The sequence below is a fragment of the Castor canadensis genome, chromosome 11 (assembly GCF_047511655.1).
Source record: "Castor canadensis chromosome 11, mCasCan1.hap1v2, whole genome shotgun sequence".
NCBI lineage: Eukaryota > Metazoa > Chordata > Mammalia > Rodentia > Castoridae > Castor > Castor canadensis.
In genome coordinates this window covers 123,092,275-123,118,004 of record NC_133396.1, presented here as the reverse complement: position 1 = coordinate 123,118,004, position 25,730 = coordinate 123,092,275, and the positions used below count along the sequence as shown (strand labels likewise).

Sequence of the window (25,730 nt, the reverse complement as noted above, 5' to 3'; positions counted from 1 at the left end):
CATATTTACAAGGCTGATTCCCACAACCAGTAGAGAAGCACAAAGCAGATTCCTAGCCCTGTCCCTACGCTGGGGAACTGCACAGCCAGAGTTGTAGGGCTCAGAGAACGCACGTGCAAACCCACACATGGTTCCAAAGAGCCTCCGCAGCGGGCAGAATCGGACCCGGATATTCTGACGCCTGTCGTACAAGCGCGACGCAAAGCGGCGGTGCTTTACGGCACTCCGTTTCTGCCGTAAAGAGTCGTCATCAGCCCACGCGTGTGTGTTGACTTGCTAACTTCCTGGTGAAGAACTTGACTGAAGGTGGGCGAACTTGACGTCTTCACCATGGGCAAACGCAGGAGCAGGAGCCAGAGCCAGCTGCTCAGTTCCCTGACTAAAAAGCAGAAGAAGCATCTCCGGGATTTTGGCGAGGAGCATCCCTTCTATGACAGGTCCGGAGGGGCTTGGTTGGGGCCGGCGCCGCCAGCGTCGGTTCCGGGCCGGAGCCGGCGTTTTCCCGGATTTGGATAAGGAAGGGCTGCTCTGGCTTGTGCTCACGCTTCCCACCTCCCGGGCTTGGAATCGGGCCCCACGGATGCCGGGCTGGGGATGATTCTGGGGCCCCTCGCCAGGAGACGGGGTTCTTCACGGGTCGATATGTACATTTTCTTGACCCTGAAACTTCAGGCTAGACGTGCCATCCATTGTATTATGCATGGTCGGGCTTTTTGTGGCCAGAGATCTAAGTTGGTTTCATTTTATGTGTCTTAAGTAATTGATTGGGATCTTCGACATCACTCGTGCATGCAAATTCCATAAGGAAGCAGATGTGGATTCCTCTGGAAATGTCCAGAATCAGTTGTGATCTTAGTATCCCTCACTTTGGCTGCTGTAATCCCAGCGCTTGTGAGGCTGAGGCAGGAGGATCGTGCGTTCAAGGCCAGTCCTGGCTACATAGTGAGACCCTGTTTCAAAAACACAAAACAACAACAAAGATTAGCCAATAAGAGGTGAACCTAGAGGCCTTCATTTGTATCTTGTTGAATGACAAAGCCAGTTACTGTGTGACTCGTTTTTGTCATATATTAAACCCATTGCCAGTTACTGATTCATCATATTCTTGTAATTTTTGTCCAAGCACATAGCTTTTACATGGCTATAGTTATAATTTACTTATAAGGGTATATTCTGCCTTTTTTAATTTAAAGTTGTATCATTAGACATTTTCCTAATTATTACAAACTGGTAGTTAGAGTTTAACATTACCTGTTTCTTTTCAGGGTTTCCAGAAAGGAAGCAAAACCACAGATTTGTCAACTGGTAATGCTTTATACCTTCTTTATAATAGTTGGATTGTTACCTTTAAGAGTGTTTATAATGGGTGGTAAGGGAGGGGGTGGGGGCAGGGGGGAGAAATGAACCAAGCCTTGTATGCACATATGAATAAAAAAAAAAAGAGTGTTTATAAAATCAAAAGCTGAATACATTTCTACACTTTTCTGTTTTCAAATGTAAGTTGTTATTTTAGTAATATTGCCTAGCTTTAAATGCAGGTGTCTATAAAATTACATTGTAGTAAGCCAGAGATCAAAACTGTCCAGAGATACTAATCTGTTACGCTTTGTTGAAGAGGTTTGCCAGATGACTCTTAGTGCATCCTAAGGGGAAGTATCTCTTCTTTTTCCCTCTTATCGAAAAAGAAATCAAATAGAACACAAAATGAACAAAGGTCATATCCATATTACAACAAACTCAAACTACTTTCTTTTGTCGTTTTGTAATTTTCCTTTTGCTCCTTTAAACATGTAGCTTAATGTCTGGGACATATGTTAAATTTCATTTGAACCTAAAGTTCTATGTTTTAAAAGTCACTTTTCTTCTCATGTGGGGCATTATCATTTAGAGAACATAAGAGCTTCCAGAATCATTTTTTGATTAACTGTTTTAAGTAAATGTGGTGTTGGGCTTGGTTGAATCGTGAGACTGCACAATAATTGCCAAAAAGTTTCTTTGTATTTAGGAAAGTCTGAACCTTTTGTCTTGACAATAGTCTTAGGTTAGTAGGAGAAACATACAGTTTTTGTTTTTAAAAATTCCCATTTTCCTTTAAGTCCGAGAGTTCAGATACTTCAAATTCTGAAAGTGAATCAGACAGTGAACCAGAACAAGTTTCTGGATACCACAGACTACTTGCTACATTGAAGAATGCTTCTGAAGAAGATGATGAAGAGGAGGAAGAGGAGGAGGAAAAAGATGAAGAAGAGAGTATTGTAGATGATACAGAAATGAATGAAGATGGTAGTGGTGATGTGAGTGTAGAAGAAGAAGCAGGAGCTGAGGCTGTTGAGATACAGGATAGTAAGTGTTTGGCACTGGCTTATCATCTTTGCCAGGATCATATAATCATATAATAATGTAATTTGGTTTCACTTGTCAATAGAAATATAACACAAAATGTTTCTCAAAATTACAGCTGTGGCCTTATCTTCTGACCGTGAGGGAAAAGATGGGGAAGAGCCACCTGGTACATCAAACAGATCCCCAGAGGAATTCACAGATGCAAAACATGAATCGCTGTTCAGCCTGGAGACCAATTTTCTTGAAGAGCAAAGTGTAGACAACTGTTCTCTGAAAGCATTACAAGGTTAGAGCACAGCGTGTATGGTGTGAATTCACCAGGTGCTTAGTGTATTTATGCACTAATGTGTGTGTAGTCTTCTATTACTGAAACAAACAATAAAAACAGTTTACTGGCTAGGTAATAGAGCTGGAGAAGAATATTTCTTAAACATTTTGTTTTTCTGTTTTCATTCTGTGTTTAGGAAAGGAGGTGATTAGGAAAACAAATAACAGAAATGATAGTGGGAAGGCCAGTTCTCCAGGCCTCACATTTCTAGAATTGGGTTTTAGAGAAGACCTCTGAATTTCTCCCTAAGCAGGACAGGAAGAAAACAAGGAGAAAATACTTCCTGGTTTTCTTGCTACCCCTTGTTCTTCCTCATTGGAGGAAAAATTTTTCAGATTTGTGAGACCTCCAAAGGACCAGAAACTTCCCTGACTCCCTCAGTGTGTTCTCTGTGCCTGTGACCAAATGGAAGTCAGTTGAACAATGCCAGTCTGTGTTCTCTGCCAGCTCAGGTCCTTTCTCAGCCTGGTTCTGGGTGGGCGAGTTGAGTTAGTAATGTTCTGTGTCCTGAGACTTCCCTGCTCCCAGTACCCTTCCTCAGTCCAGCCTTATCATTAATGAGGCTGAAATTTTACTCCTCATTTGTCTCTTTTAGTTCTGTTGGCTCTTATGCATGAGATGTAGCAGGTAGGCTTTATAGAATTTCAGCACAAACCTCATTCTGAACCATCAGAACATTAGGAAGCTTGACTATCCTAAAATCTCCCTGTGTATTTTGCCTGTACAGATATATTAGTACTTAGAATTCTTACATTGTGTTTGTATTGTTCACTCTTACGTGTTTAGATGAGGAACTTTTTTTTTTTTTTGCAATACTGGGGCTTGAACACAGGGCCTTCACCTTGAACCACTCTACCAGCCTTATTTTTCTAAAGAGTTTCCTCGAGATAGGGTCTTGCAAACTATTTTCATGGGCTGGCTTCGAACCACGATCCTCCTGATCTCTGCCTCTTTAGTAGCTAGGATTGCAGGTGTGAGCCACCAGCGCCTAGTGATGAAGAACATTTTATTTGAAGTTTTACCATTTTCATCCTTCAATTAGTCTTTAAATTTGCTGGGGGTTTTTTTTGTTGTTGTTGTTTGTTTTTGTTTTTGTTTTTTTTTTTGCGGTACTGGGACTTGAACTGAAGGCCTACACCCTGAGCCACTCCGTCAGCCCTTTTTGTGATGGGTATTTTCAAATAGGGTCTTGCAAACTATTTGCCCAGGCTGGCTTCGAACCTCGATCCTCCTGATATCTCCCTCCCAAGTAGCTAGGATTATAGGCATGAGCCACGAGCACCCAGCCTGCTGTGTTATTTATTTATTTGTTTGTTTGTTTATTTATTTTTAAGGTACTGGGATTTGAACTTAGGGCCTTGTACTTTCTAGGCAGATACTATACCACTTGAACCTCACCACCCTTTTGCTTTAATTATTTTTCAGGTAGATTCTCGCTTTTTCTACTCAGGCTGGCCTGAACTGTATTCCTTCTACTTAAGCTTTCTGTGTAGGTGGAATGACAGACACACACCACCATGCCCACCCAGCTTGTTTTGTTGAGATGGTGTCTTGCTAATTTTTTGCTTGGGCTGGCCTTGAACTGTTATCCTCCTGATTTCCACCATCCTATTAGCTGAAATTACAGGTGTGAGTCACCACACCTGACTGTCTTTGCTTTGTTTCTTAATGAGTGGGACTGGTAGAGAAGGGTTGGGTGGCCAGCGCAGAAGCACGGGTGAGTACCCAGAGTGCAAGTGCTATCATTGGCTCATTTGCTCAACAGTTGAGTGTTGAGAATTTCTATATGTATTACAGTGCACGATATATTTCTGATTAGAAATGGAACCTGCTCTCAGGAATCTTACCATCTACTAGATAAGACATGCCCATATATGTGTTGGGATGTGGGTGAGGCCAGGTAGGAGACTTAAGAGGAGAGAATAATAACTGTCCTAGGCGCCTGTGACAGCCTCTTAATTGAACCAACACTGCTTGACACAGTAGCCCCTGGGAAACACTTATCACAGAGGGTAACATTACACTGATAACTATTTGGTTGCTCAAAATTGAGGTAAAGGAAAGGCATAGTCAGAAGAATATGAGGGCCATGTAATTCAGAAATTACTAAAGAGAGAAGTTGAAAGCACAGCTGATAATGCCCTGAATTTCAGGCTGAGAAGTTTGTTTTAAGGTTTTTGAGCTGGGAACTAATGTGATTAGAGAAGTCCTTTAGGAAGAAGAACCTGCCAGAAACGTTAAGGTTTGTACTGGACTAGAAGATGGGAAGAATGAATGAAAGAAGAATGAGTTGACACTGTGAAGATCAGCATGTCATACATAGAGGAAGACCAGATCCCCTACCAGTTATGCTAAGTGTGCTGACATTCTTTATTCTGAATTAGATCCATTTCTGCAACACGTGAACAAAGAACTAAAAGAAAAAGAAATTCAAGCTGTTTCCACCAATCCCAAAAATACACACCAGCTAAAAGTAAGTATTGCTTGGTCATCACAGTCAAAAATAGAGAGAGCTCTAAGTGAAGCAGTGGTCTTGAGTTTGGAGCTCTCCAGGAATGTATAGTACACCCCAGCAGTAGCTGGTTTGATAGGGTTGTGGGACACAGGAAGGCTAAAAGAGCCTGGTGGGGCACAGGAGTAGCTAGAAAAGATCTGTGGAGGCTGGAGTGTGTTTACTATGTAGTAAGAGTGGTGGCAGAGGGTGACTTTGGAGATAGGTGCACCAGGATATAGTCCAGTGTCTGTAAGGGGTTATCACATGATCTACAGCAAGTTAATCTGCCTGTTTGCTCTTCATGATTCTCATCTGTTAGACAGAGCTAGTAGTGCTCTGTCAGAATGCTCAGAAATAAAGTAATTTTGTTCACTGACTGATAGTGTTTGGCTGAGTATATCTTTACTGAAGTGTTTGGTATGAGAAGTATTTCAGATTTTGAAGTTTTTCAGATTTTGTAATATTTATATAGATATTACCAGTTGTGCATCCTTAGGCTGAAAAGCTGAGATCAAGAATGCTCCAAAATATGAATTTTTCTTTTTTGATACAGTGTCTCAGCATGTAGCCCAGGCTGGCCCAACTTGGTCTTTCTGCCTCATCCTCCTGAGTGCTGAGGTTACAGGCACGCACTACCATGCCTGGCCAAAATTAATAAAAGTTTTAGATTTTGGAGCATTTCAGATTTGGGGGTTGGGAATGCTCAACCTGTACCAGCATTGTTCATTTATTTGAAATATCTTACATAGGTTCACAACTAAATTGTTTAGATATTGGACAGTTTTGCTTCTTTGTTTTTATCATTGATATGTTCCATAATAGTCATCCTCTTTTGATTGGAATTTTTGTTGAGGTAATAATAACAGATGCACATGCAGATGTAAGAAGTCATACAGAGACATCTCTTGTACCCTTTGCCCAGTTCCCCCAAGTGGTGACATGTACCAGAACTACAGGTGTCATCTACATCATGTATTATTCAGATTTCTCTCTCTCTCTTTTTTTTTTTTGGTTGTTGTTGTTTTTGGTAGTCAGGCAAATACTCTATCACCATGAAACATCTTCAGCCCCAGATTTCTCTGAGTTTGCACCTATTCATCTGCGTGTAGGATCCTTTATCTACCACCACTGGCAAGATGCAGAACATTTCCAGCATCAAATGGATTCTTGGTTCCTTTTTGTAACCATGTCGACCTCCCTCTGCACTCCTTCCCCTTCCTCACCCCTGCTGATTTACTAATCTAGTCTTCATTTCTATAATTTATCATTGCAAAAATGTTAACTCATTGGAACCATACAGTATGTAACTTTTTGTGATTGGCTGTTTCACTCTGTAAGTCCCTCAAAGGTTCATCCAGGTTGTTCAGCTATCAGTATCCATTTCTTTTTCTATTGTTGAGGTCAGCAGTTCTGTTACAATGAAAAAAAAATTCTCAAACTCATCTCCCACAACATGATATTCTGAAGATTCTAATAGTTATCTCAAAAATAAGAAAAGAAAAATTAAAAAGAAACTTGTTTCATTCCCAAACAAATTTGAAAGTCTCTGGGCTAAATATGGATGATTAGGTTTTGTGATATTTACCAAAGATATTTGACCGCAAAGCCCCTTTTTCTACAGTGAATTTGAACTGTTTCCAGAATGTGTTCTACAGAACAGTGAGAAGAGCTCAGATTTGAAGTCAGAAGCCCTGGGCTCTTTAAGTCCTGTACCTCCTGTGCAAACTTTGTCTGGATTCTACCACCTCTGCTTGAGCTTAGTATTTTCTACACTGTCTATCCTGAGGTTGTGTTGGATTAAAGGAGATGATGTATAAATCATGAAAGCTCTTGGTAAATTATAAAGTACTGTATAGATGTTGGGTGTTGTTAATTCATTTCTAACCTAGCTCTTTATCTGTCTTTCCTAGTGGCCCATCCTGGGCCAGCTTGTCTTTTCCTCCAAATTTCAGAAGTTGGAAACATTTAAACCTCCAAAGGATATTGACTTAAACTCGCTTCATCTCCAGAAGCCTCTGGCATCTACTTGGACCAAGACCAATAGCCAGTTCCTCTCTGGTCCCCCAAAATCAAGTAGTTTCTTCACTCCACTCCAGAAAGAGCTCTTCTTAATTATGAATTCTTACCAAGATCTGTTCTACCCAGAAAGGACTGCCCTGAAGAATGGGGAAGAGATCCGCCACGTATATTGCTTGCATGTGATTAATCATGTCCTCAAAGCCAATGCCCAGGTGCTAGGCAACAATAGCAGACGCCGAAGCCAGAAACTTGGGGTGGGCAACGATGATGACTTCAGGGACCAAGGGCTAACAAGGCCCAAGGTGAGTGGCAGCAGAAATCTTTGCCCTCAAGGAGTCTGTGAAGCATATCATATAGGTGCCTGGCACTTAGCTGATACTTGAGTGCAGGCACTTAGCTAATAATTGATTGCAATAATGGTTGAACCTAAAAGTGAGCACATTGAGTGGGTGAGGTGGTATCAGGGAAGTGCTGCCCACAGCTCATGGGACCATTTATGAGAATGGAAAATGTAAAAATGATATTTCAGAATACTCTCCTTAAAGATAAACCCCAAACATACATAAATAACAACCCATTGTAAATTTCTTTCTTGAGATTGTTAGAGCTTGATGTAACTTTTCTAAAACTCCTTTTTATTAGCGTAATTTAGTTGTATAGGAGATTCATGACATTTACATCTGTGCTTGCAGTAATTAGATTCACGTCCTCCATCAGTCTTCTTCCTCTCCCTCCCCGCTTTTTTAGAACAATTTCAACAGGTTTCATTGCTGTTTTCATGTATGTATATAAAGTAAATCAACCGTGTTCTCTCTTCTTCACCCTCTCCTTTTATCCTCCCCACTCCCACTGGTATCTTCCCCTGGACAGGACTTTTTTACCTTACTGATTTTCATTTTCTTAAGTATATATTGATTGTTCAAAGGGGTTTCACTTTGGTATTTCACACATGGATATATTATACTTTACTTTGTAACAGAGATTAACCCTCCCCTCTCTGTTACTTATTCTTTCTTTGTTGTCCTGATTCCTTATTATTAAACAGCTTTCATTGCATTTCCTTATATCCTCTTCTTATACAGATGCAATGTATTTCAGCATCATTCTTTCTCTGTCATTCTCTTTTCTCCTTTTGCCTCCCACAGTTCCCTCAGACAGACCCAGTATTAATCATGTATACACACACACACACACACACACACACACATATGAGAGAGAGAAGAAAGAGATTTATGTATGTAAGACTATACATGCATATGTGTATGCATTTATCTTTGAGGTCTAGCTTCCACATACGAGGAAAAACATGTGACTTTTGTCCTCCTGAGCCTGATTTGGTAGAACTTTTTGTCCAATCTCTATGTATCATAGCTGTGGATGGAGACCCAGATTCATAGAAAGCACTGCTAAAGAGAACCAGGGAAAGAGTAGCAGAGATGGAACTAGAGTCAAGGATTCTTTTCACTAAGCCACATACATAAGTAAATTTTGAAAAAAAAAAATCCCTATTTGTCATTGTAAAGTTATTGCTGCTTAATGATGACATTTACTTGTCTTCTTAAGTCTAAGCTCTAGTGGGTTTGAGGCTTTAATAGAAAAGGAAATACATTTCTCTTAATTCTGTCCACACTGTTCATGATCTTACAGAGCTAGGCCTTGACCCTTCTGCCCCCTTTGCCTATATCTCTCCACATTGTTGAACTCTCATCTTTCTAGATTTTTCTCATTGAGCTTAATAGGATTCTAGGATTTCAATACTGATATGGCTCTTAGAGACTTCTTAGTCAAGCCTCCAATCACTAGCTGGGGAAGCCAAGACCCAGACCCTTGTTTAGTGTCACAACTGGGACAGTAATCTGGCCTCTTACATCTTGGTCCCCCAGGCCTGTACTGTACCAGTCACTCACTCCTTTGGCTAAGCTAGTTGCTTTTCTTGGTAGCTGCTTTGAAGTGTCAAGTGTCAGAATTATAAGGTTATCTCTCTCCCTTTAGCATTACATAGAAGAATAAGAGGCAGAGTACTCATGCAGCTTATTTATAGTTTGGTGAATTACATGATTTGCCTGGAATTATGACCATTGATTATGTTGTTTACAAAAGTGTAGTTAGAAATTAATCATTTACTAAGCATTTTATGTTTTTGCTCTCAACAGTAACTTTAAGCTTTTTTTCTTTTTTGGTGGGACTAGAGTTTGAACTCAGGGCTTCCTTCACACTTGTAAAAATTACATGGTCTGCCACTTCAGCCACACCTTTAGTCCATTTTGTTCTGGTCATTTTGGAGCTGGGTCTTTTGAACTGTTTGCCCAGACTGGCCCCAAAAAGTGATCCTCCCAATCTCAGCCTCACAAGTAGCTAATATTATAGGCATGGGCTATCAGCACCCAACACTTAAAGTACTTTTTAAAAACTTGGAAAACTGAGTCCTGTTTTTTCCATTGAGTTATGGTATTTATTATGTAATAGAAATGCTCTATTACAGTTTGAAAAATGGTGTAGGGAATGGTCTTAATGGTGTTAATCCTTTTTCTTGCCTTCTTTGTTTCTTTACTTATTCTAATTTTTTGTTCAGCGTGTATTGAGTAGATCTTATGGCTAAAAATACTGTACTAAATGTTGAGGAAGTAACACTCCTTGCCCTCAAAGACCTTCTTCTTTTATGTCTTTAAAGTTTTTCTGGTGAACTTACCTGTTGCCTTATGCTAAAAGATATTCCAAATTTTGCTTGAGAATTGTGTCTGGTCGAGTCCTGGAACCAGTGTTCACAGTACATGGTGCTATAGATGAGAATTGCTCAGTTTCTAATACTGAACCAGGCCCTCTGCAAAAGTAGTAACATAAACATGGTCTCTGGCTAAGGACCACTGCTATGCATAGGGCTTTTGAGCTCTGCTTCCTCACCAGGTTCATCTGGTGCTATTGTTCCTCTCCTTGCCCACACCAAGGCTTTCATTGTCTCCTCTTCAGGTACTGATAGTGGTACCATTCCGGGAAGCTGCCTTACGGGTGATACAGCTTTTCATCAGCCTCCTCGAGGGTGACAGCAAGAAGAAAATCATTGTAAGCAACAAAAAGAGGTTTCAAGGAGAATATGGATCAGATCCTGATGAAAGACCACCGAACCTGAAGAGGCCTGAGGATTATGAAGCCGTGTTTGTGGGCAACATTGATGATCACTTTAGGATAGGTAATTCCTCCATGTTGGAATTGAGATACAGTGGGACCTGTGATGCAGCTGGAGGGTACAAGCCTGGAAATTGTCATTCTCGCAGTGTGCATTTGTGTCTTGTTTGTCTTGGCTGATGGGGTAGAGAGAGTCTCCAAGGCTGTGTGCATTTATCACAGAAATGATTTAGCATGCCCAAAGTTTGTAGCACATAGTCAGGTGCTACAGGGATTCTCAGGGAAGCTGGAAGTATGTCTGTGCCTAAGGGTGGGATTCCATCCTGTCTTACCATGTAGAATGCCTGGATTATCTCCTCTTCTTTTATTGGCTCCCACACAGTTTTTCTGTTTTTGCTTGTTTCTCATTTAGCTTTCATTACTTGGTTGGTTGAACCTTGATAAAGTCCTTGGGAAAATGTCCTTTAGTCACATGTACTTATCCACAGGCACTTTTTGAGTATCTGCAGCCTGCCAGGCACTGTTAAGAGGCTGGAGATAGCTGGGCACCAGTGACTGACACCTGTAGTCCTAGCTATTCAGGAGTCAGAGATCAGGAGGATCGCAGTTTGAAGCCAAGTTCACAAGACCTTATTTCGAAAAAACCCAATACAAAACAGGGCTGGCGGAGTGGCCCAAGTGGTAGAGTGCTTGCCTAGCAAGCATGAGGCCCTGAGTTCAAACCCCTGTACCACCAGAAAAAAAAAAAAAAAAGCTGGAGATACAGAAGTGAAAGTATGGTTCCTGTTGCCAAAAGAAAGAGCACCTCAGAGGGGATGTGTTTAATACACATTTGTGCATTCTTGAGAAGAAGCCCTAAAAAGTATCCATTGATTTGGTAACTGAGGGCTGTGGGGACTTTAACAAGTCATTTCAATAGAGTCCTGAGAGCAGGACAGACAGCAGTGGATTGAGAAGTGAGTGGGAGAGATTATTATTATTATTATTTTTAGTAAAGCATTTTGACCACAGTTATATGCTAAGGAGAGCATAGAGAGATGTGGAAGGATGGGAGAGGGGGATGCCTGAAAAGCCTGGAAGGTACTGGATTGGTAATGACTAATGAGCTGATGTGTACTTGATGTTTTGTGTAGGAGTGGCAATACTTCAGAGAAGCATTCGGCTCTATGCCCCCTTTTACTCCTCAGACATTCTCATTGCCTCCCCTCTGGGCTTGAGGACTATCATTGGGGGAGAAGGAGAGAAGAAGAGAGATTTTGACTTTTTGTCTTCTATTGAGCTTCTCATCATTGATCAAGCTGACATTTACCTGATGCAGAACTGGGAGCATGTCCTGGTAATGCTGGTCTTTCACGTTCAGAGGGACAACATTCTTATTTAGAGAAATAAGAAGTTTGGTCAGTGGTTTAAGTCTAAAAGGGTTAAGTCCAGAAAAAAACTCAGTTTAGAAATGGAAATACTTTACATTTTCCATTTTGAAAAAATCTTTTGTCCTCTCTCTACCCACAGAAATAGAAATCATTGCTTAGCCAATGATTAAACTTTCCCAAGTGGTAAAAATTCTCGTCAGTGTTTTCAAATTTCCAGAAAAGATTTTTCCTCTTAATGGTTTTTTTGGATGGACAGATGGATGGATGGATGGAGTGTTGGGTTGGTGGAAGAATGAGTGGATGGATGGGTGCATGAAAATTCTCACCAGGAACATCTTTAACAGTTTCTTATATGATTTATGTTCATTCCCATCTGTTTGGTCTTCAGTGGAGATGGGAAAACTTTGCCTAAAATTTCTTAAGGTGGAAGTCTTTGTCCTCCTACTATATTTGTGCTATAGTTCTTCTTCCCTCTCCACATACAGTGGTGTTGATTTTAATATTGAAGAACTGCTTTGCCAGGCACCGTGGATCACATCTGTAATCCTGGCTACTCGGGAGACTGAGATCAGGAGGATCGCAGTTCAAAGCCAGCCCAAGCAGATAGTTCCACAAGATCCTAGCTTGAAAAACCCAGCACAAGAAAGGGCTTGTGGAGTGGCTCAAGGTGAAGGCCCTGAGTTCAAACCTCAGTACCACAAAAAAAAGAAAAGAAAAACTGCTTTGAAATATCCTTATCACAGAACTGTAGGTTTATTTTTCCCAAGGCAGATGGGAATTCACCTCTACTATATCCCCTGTACTTAGAGCTTGAAGGATGTTTGAGACACATAAAGGGAGTACCTATTTATACAATCAGGAATACACGTTGAGTATGCATGACCCTTCAGTGGATAGTACCAGGTGAAAATGTAATTAAAATGGAAAAGACATGTTGATGATTGTCATCGTCATAATTTCAGGAAAGAAGGTATAGTGACTCTGGGTTATTAGTGTTTTCAGAATCAGAAAATAGCTGTTTTCTATGTTATTTCTCTTTTTGTTGGAGTCTGGGGCTGAGGGGCCCATAGAGTGAGCAGGATGGTATCATTTTTAGAAGTTCCTTTTAAAGGAATACTCCAACTGGTACCATTTTGTTCTTTTTTTTTAAAGATCCAGGAGGTAGCCAGTTTCAGCTTATCTTTCTGGGGCTGTTCAGCTGACCATGAGCAAGTCACGCACCCGTCTGAGCCTCGGTTTTCCTGCTGTAGTGTGGGAGATGATAATACATGTGGGATGAGGTTAAAGGGGCTGATAGACCTGTAAAATGCTTAGCAGTGCCCAAAATGCAAATACACAATACACATTGATGGTAGTGCTGTTTTTGCTTGAAGCATTTGATGAACCACGTGAACCTACTGCCCTTGGACTCACATGGAGTAGACTTTTCTCGAGTGCGGATGTGGAGCCTCAATAATTGGTCCAAGTACTATCGCCAGACACTGTTGTTTGGGGCCTTGCAGGATGCCCAGATCAACTCCGTATTCAACAAGTACTGCATCAATTTACAAGGCCAGGTGGGTTCTTCCTTGTTTCCTCTGGGTCTTCTGGAAGCATTGATTGCTGTTTGGGTCATGAGAAAATAGGGTTTTGACAAGGGGATGCAGCTTCCTAAAGTTCTCATTGTCTCCTGGCAGGTTGCTGTGAGGAATGTCCCAATGACAGGCTCCATCAGCCACGTGTTGGTGCAGCTCCCACATGTCTTCCAGAGGATGGAAGCTGAAAACCTAGCTTCAGTGATCGATGCCAGGTAACTCACCCTTACCCCCTATTGGGCCCCTCAGACCTCATAGAGAGGTTTGACCTTGGCATCCAAACTCAGAATTGGACTCCATGTTGCTTTTATTGATTACTGTTTACCAAATTAGATCAGGTAACTGAACTCAAACATGCCATTTGACAGAGGAGGAAACTGAAGCACAGAGAGGAATTGTGAGTTGGCCTAGGTCTCAGCTCGTTAGTGATAGGGTTGGTATATAGATCAGTGCTCCTTCCTCCTTGACTGGCAGTTGTAAATCACATTAGGCTGCTTTGTGCTACAAAGTGTTCCATGTCGACAACTCAATTCTAAGTCATTCGGAGCAAGGCTCTTTTACTAATTCCTCCATGTTCCTTATTGTGTAGTTAGAGGATCCTGTGACAGCTTAATGGTGCTTGGCATATAGTAGATGTTCTGTGATTGTTGACTGATTGAATGAATGGTATGTATATACTTTGTAGAATAACTCTAGTATATAATGGCATTAGGCCTATTTTTTTCTTTTTTTAACAATGAATAGTACTAGCACTTAATTTCTTCAGGTGCTTATCAAGTTTTATCCTTACATAGCCTCTTTGGGAGGAGGTAAATAGTATTAATTTGGGGGTAAGTAATGTCTCTCTCTTTTCTTTTTTCCTTTTCTTTTTGTGGTACTGGGGTTTGAACTCAGGGCCTCATGCTTGCTAGGCAGGTGCTCTACCACTTGAGCCAGGACCCCAGCCCACATGAAGGTAATCTCTTAACATGATTATGACCTGCCTAGGGTCACACAGTTAGTGGACATGATAGGCTCAACTCTAAACGATTAACTTTGTCCTTTGTCTTTTGAAATCAGGTTTAACTTTTTCATAAACAAGATTTTGCCTCAGTACCGTGATGCCGTCATGTCCCACACACTCATCTATGTTCCCTCATACTTTGACTTTGTGCGTCTCCGAAATTACTTCAAGAAGGAGGAACTGAACTTCACACACATCTGCGAGTACACCCAGAAGTCTGGTGTCTCCAGAGCCAGACACTTCTTCCTTCAAGGAGAGAAGCAGTTTATGCTCCTCACGGAGCGCTTCCATTTCTATAAAAGGTAAAGTGCCAGCTCAGCCTCTTCTCTAAGGGAAAATGCAGTCATGGCCTGCTTCTGAGCCCATGATAGGCTCTGTGGTTCTGTGAGATCATCTGCTCTGCTGCTCTTGTGGGAGCGAGAGGATTTGGGGCTAGCCAGACTCTTCATAACATGCAGTTAATTTTTTGGTCAGTGGATGGGTGGGTGGGTTGGTTGGTTGTATGGTTGTTTTCCTCCACTTTTGTTGGAAAGAATGTAAGCCAAAGCATACTTGCATATAGACCTAGAGTATAGCTCTGGTTGTACACCTCAGTAAGTTGAACAGCTCACAGCAGGGACAACTCAGTTAACCTTGTCAGGGGAAAGACCTGTCACTAAAGCATAGATAGTAGCATCAAGGGCCATGTGGCTGAGGAGATGGAGAAAGTGGCAGTGTTCCTAAGCAGGTGTGTACGTGGTGACTGCCTCTCAGTGGAGAACCAGGACTCTGGGCCTCATGATGTTAGGAGGAGACAAAAAAGGAAGAACATGTTTACAAGGGTTTCAGTGTTTGCTTAGATTCCCCACCAAGTGACTTTGACAGAATAAGTTAATTGGCCTTGTTATTTTTTTAAAGTCTAAGCAGATATGTAACGTTAGTTTTTTGTTACTGGTGTAGCCTTTTGCAGTTCCAGAGCTGAGGTGCTCATTGTTTTGCTGCTGAGTAGAAAAACCTTTTTAAACCCTTACCTGTAGAGGTGGGAACTGCATTCTATTCTTTCTTCTGGATGTCACAGTATATCCCATGAAGTTGATTTCTGGGTTTACTAGTTTGTAACTCCCCAGTCATATTACTAATGAGGGTTCATTGTCTCAGAGACTTCCAAGCAGATAGGCCAGAAGTCTGGGCTTTGAGGCACTTTAGATGATGTGCCCAGGCATGCTTGCCTGTTTGTTGGTGCTGATATTACAGTAGTGCTCCCCAGACATGTTCTGTTTTCCATGATGTGAGGGAGGAATCCCAACAGTCTGCTTGGGCACAGCAGAGCTGGCATGACCCAACCTCTTTAGGTATTCTGCCAACCAATTCATCTGAGTGGAGAGTTGAGAACTGACAAAATCTGTGCTTCCCCAGCTCCATTCTTGGCAGACAAGGCTGCTTGCCCACAGGGAGTTAATAAAGGCTTGCTTATTGGCATCATTACTTGCTTTGTTTTAGTAAGTTGTTGTTTTCAAGTATTTTGGGGGAGTTGCACTCACTAGTCTTGAAAACCCTTAGCTTTCTATCAGGTTGACAGATAAAAGCAACCCCTTTAAATGAAGTGGATGGATTGGAAAGCATCCCAGGGTAATTGTCTATAGCAACTGTGAATTGAGCTGAACTGAGGACTGCTCTCAAAAAACAGGCCTGTTGTTAAAGAAGCTCTTTGTAGAACAGGACAGTCCTGTGTCTTACACTACTTAATTATAAACCATGTTGCTCTCTAAGTCACTGTAAAGACAGATACCAGCTTGTGCCATTTGCTTTATGCTCTGGATCCAGTTAGCGCACCTTTCTTTTCTCTTTCATTCATTTATTTAATGGGACTGGGGTTTGAACTCAGGGCCTAGTGCTCTGCCATTTGAGCCACACCACCAGCACTGGTGTTTCTTATGTTGCTGGTGAAAGTACAGTAATGTGCTTCTTTATGGTTAATTATCCAAGGTTTCCAACTATAGAATTTTGAGGTGGTGAGAAGTATTTTGACATGCTAGGTGAATGCTGTAACACTGAGCTGCACCCTATCTCTTAAAGTATAAGTATTTTGAACTATAGTATTCAATTCTGAAACACAGGTTTAATACTCTGATGATTGGCAGTGTTAGGAAGATGAGAATTCATTTTCTAAGTAGCAGACCTTCAGGTTGAAAAATTTTCTAGGGAAATAAAACATTGAGCATCTTAGAATTGGGTGGGCATTTGGTGATGACTGCCCTCACCAGAATGGTTCAACCCTCCCTCACCCCCCCATCCCCACCCCATATACACACACAGCAGGAAGGACTCTTAACCATGGGCTAGTTGGAAACTCTGGAGGTGGGTTTCATGGAGCTTGGGAAGGCTGCTGTGGCATTTCGGAGTACTCCCTGCCCCTCTGTGAGAATCCCAGGCTCTAGAAGTAATAGGCTTGGTCTTTATACACCACAGAAGAGCCACTCTTTCAAGATAGTAGTAGATGCCTAGATGTCTGGAGTGTCCTTAGTTTTAGATTCTGTCAGAATTAGGCTGTGTCTGTAGAGGTCACTGGACTCTAAGCATATGCAAAGGAGGAAGGCAGATGGAAGGGGTGCAGGAGAAGGTGGTTAAGATAGGAAGAAACTGCACTCCTGCATCCCTGAACTTACTTTTTTTTGTATGTGGTACTGGGGCTTAAACTCAAGGCCTACACCTTGAGCCACTCCACCAGCCCTTTTTTGTGATGGGTTTTTCCGAGATAGGCCCTCACTAACTATTTGCCCAGGCTGGCTTGGAGCCACAATCCTCCTGATCTCTGTCTCCTGTGTAGCTAGGATTACAGGTGTGAGCCACCAGTGCCAGCACTTACTTACTTTTTCTTTCTCCCTTTTCTTCCTTCCTTTTTCCTTCCCTCCCTCTCTCCTTCCTTCCCTCTCTCCCTTCCTCCTTCCTCCCTCCCTCCCTTCCTCCTTCCTCCCTCCCTCCCTCTGTATATAACATTTAGTGGTTTTCTTGTTTTATTTTGTTTTTCCTGATTATAAGGGTACTGCACAATTATTGCAGAGAACTTGGAGAATCTAGGTTAAGTAAAGGAAAATTTAATCAACTACAGTCTCACTGCCCTAATGTACTCTTTGGTATGCTTTATCTTCAGCCCTTTTTTGCTTTAGTTATTTTTCAGATAAGGTTTCTGCTTTTTGCTCAGGCTGGCCTTGATCTACAATCCTCCTATCTATGCCTCCTACATAGCTAGGCTTGCAGACATCCACCACCTTGCCTGGCTTATTTTTTGAGATAGGGTTATCACTGACTTTTTTTTGCCTGGTCTGGCCTCAAAGCTGGAATCCTTCCAAGTAGCTGGAATGATAGGTGCAAGTCACTCACCTGACCTTTTTCCCTTTATCTTAAATATTTTATGTGCTAATTGTAGAAAAACCAAGTTCAAGTATGTTAATATTTTGGTATATATATCTGCATATTGTGGATCTGTTTTTAAGTACTATATATCTACCACACATCCTCCTTCCCTCTATATTTTGGAAAGATTTCATCTCAAAATTGCAAGACTAACTTATGACCTCTTTCATGCAGACCTCATCAGTGTGAGTGTTGAAGCACATTTACGAATGCCTATGTTCTCTCCACTCACATCTCTTATTCTCTCCTTTCTCAACTGTTTGAAAGTAGGTTGAAAGCTGGGGGTGGTGGTATACACGTATAGTCCCAGCTACTTGGGAGGCTGAGGCAGAAGGATTGCTTGAGTCCAGGAGTTTGAGGCCAGCCTGCCCAGCATAGCTAGATCTCATATCCAAAAAAGAAAGGAAGGAAGGAGGAAGGAAAGATGGGAGGGAGAGAAGGAAAGGAAAAAAAAAAAAAAGAATGAGTTAGAAAGAAAGTTATCAAGATGCTTCATACTTCCTGCATATTTCAGCATGTATCTCCTAAAAACATGAACATTATTTCATGTAACCATCATATCATTATCATACCACTGATGTTAGTTACTACAATAGAATCATCTAATATGTGGTCTGTATTCAAGTTTTCCTAGTTTTCCCCAAATGTTGCAGTTTTCTCCTAATCTAGGATTCAGTTAAAGATCATACATTGCATTCGGTTACTTATTTCCTTCGTTTCTTTAGTCTAGCTTAGTCTCAACCAGGACAATATCTAGAAACCTTTTGGGTTATCACACTGGAGGTTATTCTAGTGATTTGAGGGCACAGAGGCAGCTACACCCCAGGGTGCATAGGGCAACCACACAACAAAGAATTATCTGTCATAGTTTCAAAGTTGAAGAACCTTGATCCAGAGTAATGCTGTTGCTTTTTTTCTTTTTCATGACATTGACATTTTCTGTAGGGTCCAGTCTAGTTTCCTGTAGAACGTTCCATGTCTGGATTTCTCTAATTGTTTCTTATCAGGTCAGTGATTCCTGAGCTTTGGTGTATATATTACGATCCCCTTGAGGAGCTTTTAAAAATCTAGATGCCTGGGCACACCCCGTACCAATTAGATCTCAGTGTCTGGTGATAGGAGCCATGTGTAGGTATTCAAGAAAAAAAGCCAAATGATTTCGATGTGCATCAGTTTGAAGACACTGATATATATTAAATACTTTTTAAGAATTCTCCATGAGGGAGAATTGTAATATTACTTTATCCCATTTTTGATGATGTTAAATTACTGAAATCACTTGGTTGAGGTGGGTGTGCCTCCCAAGTAGCTGGAATTACAGGCATGAGCCAGCCTTTCCACCTCAATTTTTGCTGTTATGTTTGGCCTTCCATACGCATGAGTTCTACCTTCATGGATCAGCCAGCTGTATATTGTAAATATTCTGAAAAAAAATTGTATCCATACAGAACTTGTATAGAGTTTTTTTCATGTCATTATTTCCTAAACAATATAACAACTGTTTTCATAGCATTTTCATCGTGTGGTTACTATAAGTAATATAGAGGTCATTTAAAGTGTATTGGGGGATTGTGTAGGCTATATGTAAATGAGATTTGAGCATGTGCAGATTTTGGTATTGGAACAACTTGGAATGGCTGTCTAGACAGTATTGCCAAGAGCATCTGTATACAAATACTTTGATGAAATACTCACCTAGCTATTTTCTTAGATAGATTTTGAAAGGAAACTTCCTAGCACAAAGACTGTACATAATTACAACTTTGTATATTGTCACTTGCTTCTTTACATCTTCTCCCATCCACATTTTTATACATGGCATAATTTATACTCCATTGATCTATTTCTGCAAAGCCCAGCATACTTGCTAGTTGGCTTGATAGTTAAAGTGACACCTCATTGTTTTCATGTCTTGTTTCCTGTGTGTTCTGTAATTTTCAATTGCCTAGAGACTGAGGTAGGTAATACTTGTGCCCGAGTGCACCTGACATGTGTAAGGCCCACCAGTGTGAGCAGGGATTACCAATCCAGTCTGGATTTGGTGGTTACCATAGTGACTTTCCATCCACTCCAGATTTCAGATTCCTCCAGCAGGCAGAGGGCTTGGCTTGGGTCTGAGGTGCTGGAGAGGTTTTCTGGGTTTCCTGATGTCTCAGCTATCACCAGGCCCTATACTCCTGTGTCAGAGGGGGCCTCTCTCCACACACTCTTGCTCTTCCCCCATCGGTAACAACTCCTGCTTGACACTCCTTGCAAGGCCTGAGGCAGCAGCAGGTGACTCTCCTGTCTTTAGTTTTAGCAGGCCCTGTTCATTCTGAACTTGACAGGTGGGGCTTTCTCACACTCTGTTTGAATCTGAGGGGCCTTAGTAGGGAGCAGTATCCAGCTTGTCCCCCAGAGGTGGCAGACCTCTGCTTGTGTCATGCGGGAACCTGGACTGAACATGTTTCTTGCTCTTTCACAGGGGGTGCTATTACTTTTCTATGGGACAGGTCCTGTGGTGGGGAAAGATGGGAGGTTGGGGGGATTACTGCCCCTCCCTTAGGAGCAGACACCTTTTGCTTCTACCTAACTTCCTCCTACCAGGCGGTTATCTTTGCCTGGAGGTAGAGGCTGTGGCTTCAGGCTGTCACTGCGGATCTCCGGATGTGAGTCTGAGAAGCAGTGGGCTTCCATGTCTGCACCATGAGTTATCTTCTGCTTTGCCACTGATCTTTCTCCCAGGCTCCCAGTGGAAGCTCCCGGAAAGAGCTCATGAATGGATGTGAACTGAACAGCCAGGGATCCAGACCTGTTGCACAAGGCCACACCTGCCCTAAGAATTTGTCTAAAAGTGACTCTTTTCCTTCTGCCCATTTATTTGACAGCTACCCTTTCTCCTGTGCTCCACGTGTCCTGTTTTTCTTCCGAAAAGCTTGTTATTCTTTTCAGTCAGGGATTAGGAGTGTTCTGCAGCTACCTCATATGGTTCAGGAGATCCAGGTGCACATCTCTTCTCTCTGCATTCAACATTGGCAGCTTTGAATTGGCCAGGATGGGGGTGTTTGCACCACAGAAAATGGCAGTGCTTCAAATCAATACCCTCTCTTTCTTGTTGAGAAGCAGTTATTAAACTTGAATTCGGTTCACCTGGTTACCTCTTGGAATGAGTTTTCTGGGCTCAAGGAAAGGAATATTTTTATAGACTATCTGGCATTTTGTTCATGTGGGGATGGTATTCTCTTCTTTTGTTTTCTTGATACAGGGTCTCCCTATGTAACTCAGGCTGGTCAGGAACTTGCTGTATAGCCCAGACTGGCTTCAAACTCATGATCCTCCTGCCTCAACCTCCCTAGTTGCTGGGGCTACAGGGGTTACAGTGTACCACCATGCCCACTATGGGAGCAGTATTCTTCAGTTTTCTACATACTAAGCAAAAGTGTTTGTTTTGATAACTAATGAGGTAGAATCACTTGTTTAAGTTCATTATCCTTTAGAATTCCTTATTTCTGGAAAGGTGGTGTTGAAAGGTAAACCGTTTGATGAATTGAAGTTACAGTTTGGAAGAGGAGGGTTTCCAGAGAGCTCAGGATGAGCTGTAATTTATAAAGACAAGAAAAAGTTAACCTCCGTAAATGAAGTAAAATTCCCAAGGGAGGGTAACACCATCAGTGTATGAGACAATCTAACAGGAAAAATCAGAACCTCATCAATGTAATCTTTTGTTGTGGAGTCCCAGAGGGAACATTTGACCTTGACTTGTGCCACTGCCACTGTGCAGCAGGAAAAGAGGTGAAAGTGCATAAGCTGTGGAAGCTAATTGCTTTCTCATGATGCCTCATGGGTCCTCAGGCAGGATCTTGCAAATGGATGAACTTGAGACATCTGCTGTGGAATACCATTTCTACAGAGTGACAAGAAAAGACAAATGGGAGTGCGCTTACGATTCATGCAGTTTGTTTCTATGTATGGGTGTAACCACATCTCTATTACAGAACATTCTATTTTGCCTGATTATAATAAGGATAAAACTGAATTGTAAGTGCCTAGTTTTTGGTGACAGATTTTTAATCCCAGTCTGCTGTCTTTTCCCACCTTACCTGAGCCTCTGCAGAATAGACTCACAAAACACATTTATTTTATCATTTTAAGCCAAGCATTAGGAATTCAAATAGTTAAAAAAAATAAACCCTTCCAGCTCTAATTAGGATAACCTTTGCTCTGTCTGGTGTTTGTGCCATTAACTTTCCTCCTGTGACTCGAGGCAACAGGAGTGAACCATGCCCCTATAAAACTCTTAGGTAGCTTTTCCATGAATTGCTTCTCAGGTAGACTAACTTCTTTCTTTTCCGTTCTGACAGGTATACAATAAAAGGCATCAGGAACCTGATATTCTATGAACTTCCAACATACCCTCATTTCTATAGTGAGATCTGTGACATGCTGCGAGCCACCAGCAGAGGAGAGGAAGCCACATGGACCTGCACTGTCCTCTACTCCAAATACGACGCCCAGAGATTGGCTGCTGTGGTTGGTGTGGAGCGGGCGGCTCAGATGCTACAGTCCAAGAAGAGTGTCCATCTCTTCATCACAGGAGAAAAATGAGAATTTGTTGGACAGGACATGGAATTGGGTGTGCAGAAAAGGGAATGGTACAAGGAACGAGCACCAGGCAATATCAGTCATGTGTCCTTGAAAAATGAAGTGTAAGCCAAATTTTGATATATCACCGCTTTCAGAAGTCAAAGGCGTGTAGAAGGACTCTGAGAAACTCACAGATTGAAGCTTGTATTTGTGAATCTTTTACTGTGATTCCACATCTTATTTACGGCACTTGGTAAGTTTTAGGCTTTGCCTGTTTGTACAACACTTCCTCAAGGCCATCGCACGTGCCATTGCCTGGGAAGATTATTGTGAGAGCTGGGGTACTCATGGCTGCTGATGTCATCTTTACTTACTTTGGTGGCACAGATTTTGTAAAACTGTTATTTGTCCCCAGCCAGACTTCTCTTAAATCTTAGCAGTGTTGTACTTTAAGTATATACTGAACCTCACATAGTACATTCACTCACTGATCTTTTTTAAAATCATGTTGTAAAATAACATTAATTTCTACTCTGTTTTAAGAAATCATTTTATTGGAATTCAATGTTGAAATATTCATCTTCAACACCACTGTTTTTATCATTACTGTAGTCATTTTGATCATATGACTGAAAAATGAAAATGAAATTATACTTTTTAAAACATCTTTGTTTTGAAACATTCTTAAATGGATAGGAAAATTAGATGATAACCTGAGCCATTTGAGAGCAAGCTGCCAGTGTGGGAGACTGTCACCCTGATTCTTTTGTTGGAGGTACTAGGGTTTGAACTCAGGGCCTTGCATTTGCTAAGCAAGTGCTCTGGTACTTAATCCACACTCCCGTACTCCCATTTTGGCTTCAGTTATTTTTTAGATAGGGTCTTGCATTTTTTCCTGGGACCGGTCTAGGACCATAGTTCTCCTATAGCTCCTGTAGCTGGGATGACAGGCATGCGCTACCACATATAGCTTATTTTGTTGTGATGGGGTCTTGTTGATTGTTTGCCTGGGCTGGCCTCAAACTGCATTCCTCTCTATCTCTGACTCCTGAATAGGTGGGATTATAGCTATAAGCCACTGCACCTGGTCCCACCCCCAGATTCTTTAGTGTGTGTTTCCTGTAGACGAAGGATGCTGTTCTATGTAACTACAAAACAGCCATCCAAATTAGAAAATTGCCCTTAATATCTTCTTACTACCTAATCCTTGGATTCCATTCAGGTTTGGCCAAATCTACCAACAATGTCCTTGCTAGCAGAAGGATGCAGTTCAGAATGTCATGTCTGCTTCAGGGTCCTTTTTTCTGGACTAGCACCGAATTTTTTTGTTGGCTTTTCTGACCTTGACACTTTTAGAGATTATAGGCCTGGTGTTTTATAGATCGATGTTTTCCTAGGATTAGATTCAGGCTGGTGCACCTTCCACAGGAGCAGCAAGAAGGTGATGCCATGCACTCCTAACTACAGCCCATCACATTGCAGTTTTTATTTGTCTCGTCACACTAACTCTGACCACTTGTCTGAGGCAGTGTCTGCAGACTTCTCCACAATAGAGTGAGCATCTGTTAATTCACATCTGTGTCGGCATGTAGTTTTTTTTATTTAGCAGGTTACAGTCTGTTGCTATCATTGCTTCTTCAGATGCTTACCTGGTCTCACATGCTGCCAGTAGGAACACCTTAAAGCTGGATCCTGCTGGGCTTGGTGGCTCACACCTGTAATCCTAGCTACTCAGAAGGCAGAGATCAGGAGGATTACGGTTCAAAGCCACCAGGCAAATAGTTTGTAAGACCCTATCTTGAAAAAACCCATCACAAAAAGGACTGGTGGAGTGGCTCAAGGTTAAGGCCCTGAGTTAAAACCCAGTATAAAAACAAGGCTGGATCTTGTGTTCTTTCCAAGTGCCCACCTTCTGCTCAGGCATGGCTGTACTTTTGCACAAGGACACGTTCCAGGATTCTCAATTCAGCCAGACTTTCTTTTTTTTCCCCTTTGATGCTGGGGATCAGATCCAGGACATTGCACATGCTAGGCAAGTGCTCTGTCACTGAGCTACATACTCCACTCTTGGGGTTTTTGACAGAGTCTCTGTATAGAGCTCAGTTGGCCTCAAGCTCATGTGCAGTCCTGCTTTCTTTTAGTGGAGAATTATTTTGAAAGATAAAATTAGAGTGCCTAGGTGTGCTTATTGGGGTGGTGCACTGCCACACTCCTGTCCTAATCCCAGGCTACCTCAGTCATCAGAGTTTGGGAATATTTGCAGTGCCTGAACATGTATACACACACACAGGTACACATGTTAATATCTAAATTTACTTCTACATCCACATTTTGGAAACCATGAAGTCACAATTCCAGTGTGACATCACAGGGATCCTTCTAATTTTCTGTTTCCATTTTTACCACTCCCTTCCCAAACATTGGCTGTCAGCATCCTCAGTGTAACAGCCCATTGTTGGTATATATTTTCTTATACTTGGGCATATTGCTTATCAAAAAAAAAGATACCATTTTGGGGTTAATTTTCCTGCTAAATATTTAACTTTTTGCTTTTTTCTCTTTCCTCAACATGGCAAGTAAAATCATTTATTCCACATAAATAATAAATTTAGGACTCAGTCACCCATGCTAATAACTTTCTAGTTTGGTCATGGTGGCTCATGCCTGTAATCTCAGCTACTCGGGAGGCAGAGATAGGGAGGATCAGAGTTCAAGGCCAGCCTAGGTAAAAAAGTTACTAAGACCCCCCATCTCAACAAACAAGCTAGGTACAGTGGTTCACATCTGTAATCCTTGTTTTGTTGGAGGTATAGATAGGATTATAATGTGAGTCCATTCTGGATAAGAGCAAAAGATCCTATCTGAAAAATAAAAGCAAAAAGGACTAGAGCTGTGGCTCTAGTAAAGTGCCTGCCTAGCAAATACTCATGAGGCCCTGAGTTCAAACCCAGTATCACAAAAACAAACGGAACTCTCTGTATCCATAGTTGTGCCCCATGGTTATTGGCATGTTTTGCTGGTGTTTATCATAGAGTCTATGCATTACATGACAAGATGCATTGATTTCCTAAGGACTGTGGTTGCTCCCGTCTCCTGTTTCTGGGTTCTTTCCCTGTGAATTGTAGCTCATTTCGCGGCTTTTGTTATCACTGCTCACTAGCGTCTCAAACCTTCAGCTCCTCTGGTCCCCTACTCACATGGGAGCCTGGATTTCAAGTCCATGGTGGTCCTGGAAATACACATTTGTTCAGCAGCTCTAGTGATCTTCACACTGTCATGGTGCCAAACCCAGCCCACCACTTCTTGCCTTCAGATGGCACTAGGCTTTTAGGTGTGAACAGAGGACTACAGTCTTGGCTTTGTTCCTGGCCGGGCCTCGTGCCTCAATGTCGCTGTGCCCCTGGATTGCAGAGGTGAACCTCTGCACTGGTTTCATAAAGAGGTGGCTTAACATCCTGTGTCCTCACACACAGTGAGGGTGGGGCACAGCACCGGAACAGCGCATGAAAGCAAGGCATGG

At 41.8% G+C, this 25,730-nt stretch overlaps 1 protein-coding gene across 3 annotated transcripts; it reads left to right on the top strand.

Moving 5' to 3' along the window:
* The first annotated feature begins 226 nt into the window (after positions 1–226).
* Utp25 (UTP25 small subunit processome component) lies at positions 227–22,877 on the top strand. 3 transcript variants are annotated; one of them, XM_074048412.1, is made up of 12 exons: positions 227–437; positions 1,266–1,305; positions 2,097–2,343; positions 2,459–2,629; positions 5,056–5,144; positions 7,076–7,486; positions 10,152–10,371; positions 11,495–11,643; positions 13,051–13,233; positions 13,354–13,466; positions 14,311–14,556; positions 21,988–22,877. In XM_074048412.1, the coding sequence occupies exons 1-12, from the start codon at positions 331–333 to the stop codon at positions 22,229–22,231; spliced, it is 2,220 nt and encodes a 739-aa protein (XP_073904513.1). In that variant the 5' UTR covers positions 227–330; the 3' UTR covers positions 22,232–22,877. The 3 variants fall into 3 exon arrangements, with proteins under 3 accessions (XP_073904513.1, XP_073904512.1, XP_073904514.1); XM_074048411.1 differs by having other exon boundaries at positions 11,441–11,643; XM_074048413.1 differs by lacking the exon at positions 14,311–14,556 and having other exon boundaries at positions 11,441–11,643.
* Positions 22,878–25,730: the final 2,853 nt, after the last annotated feature.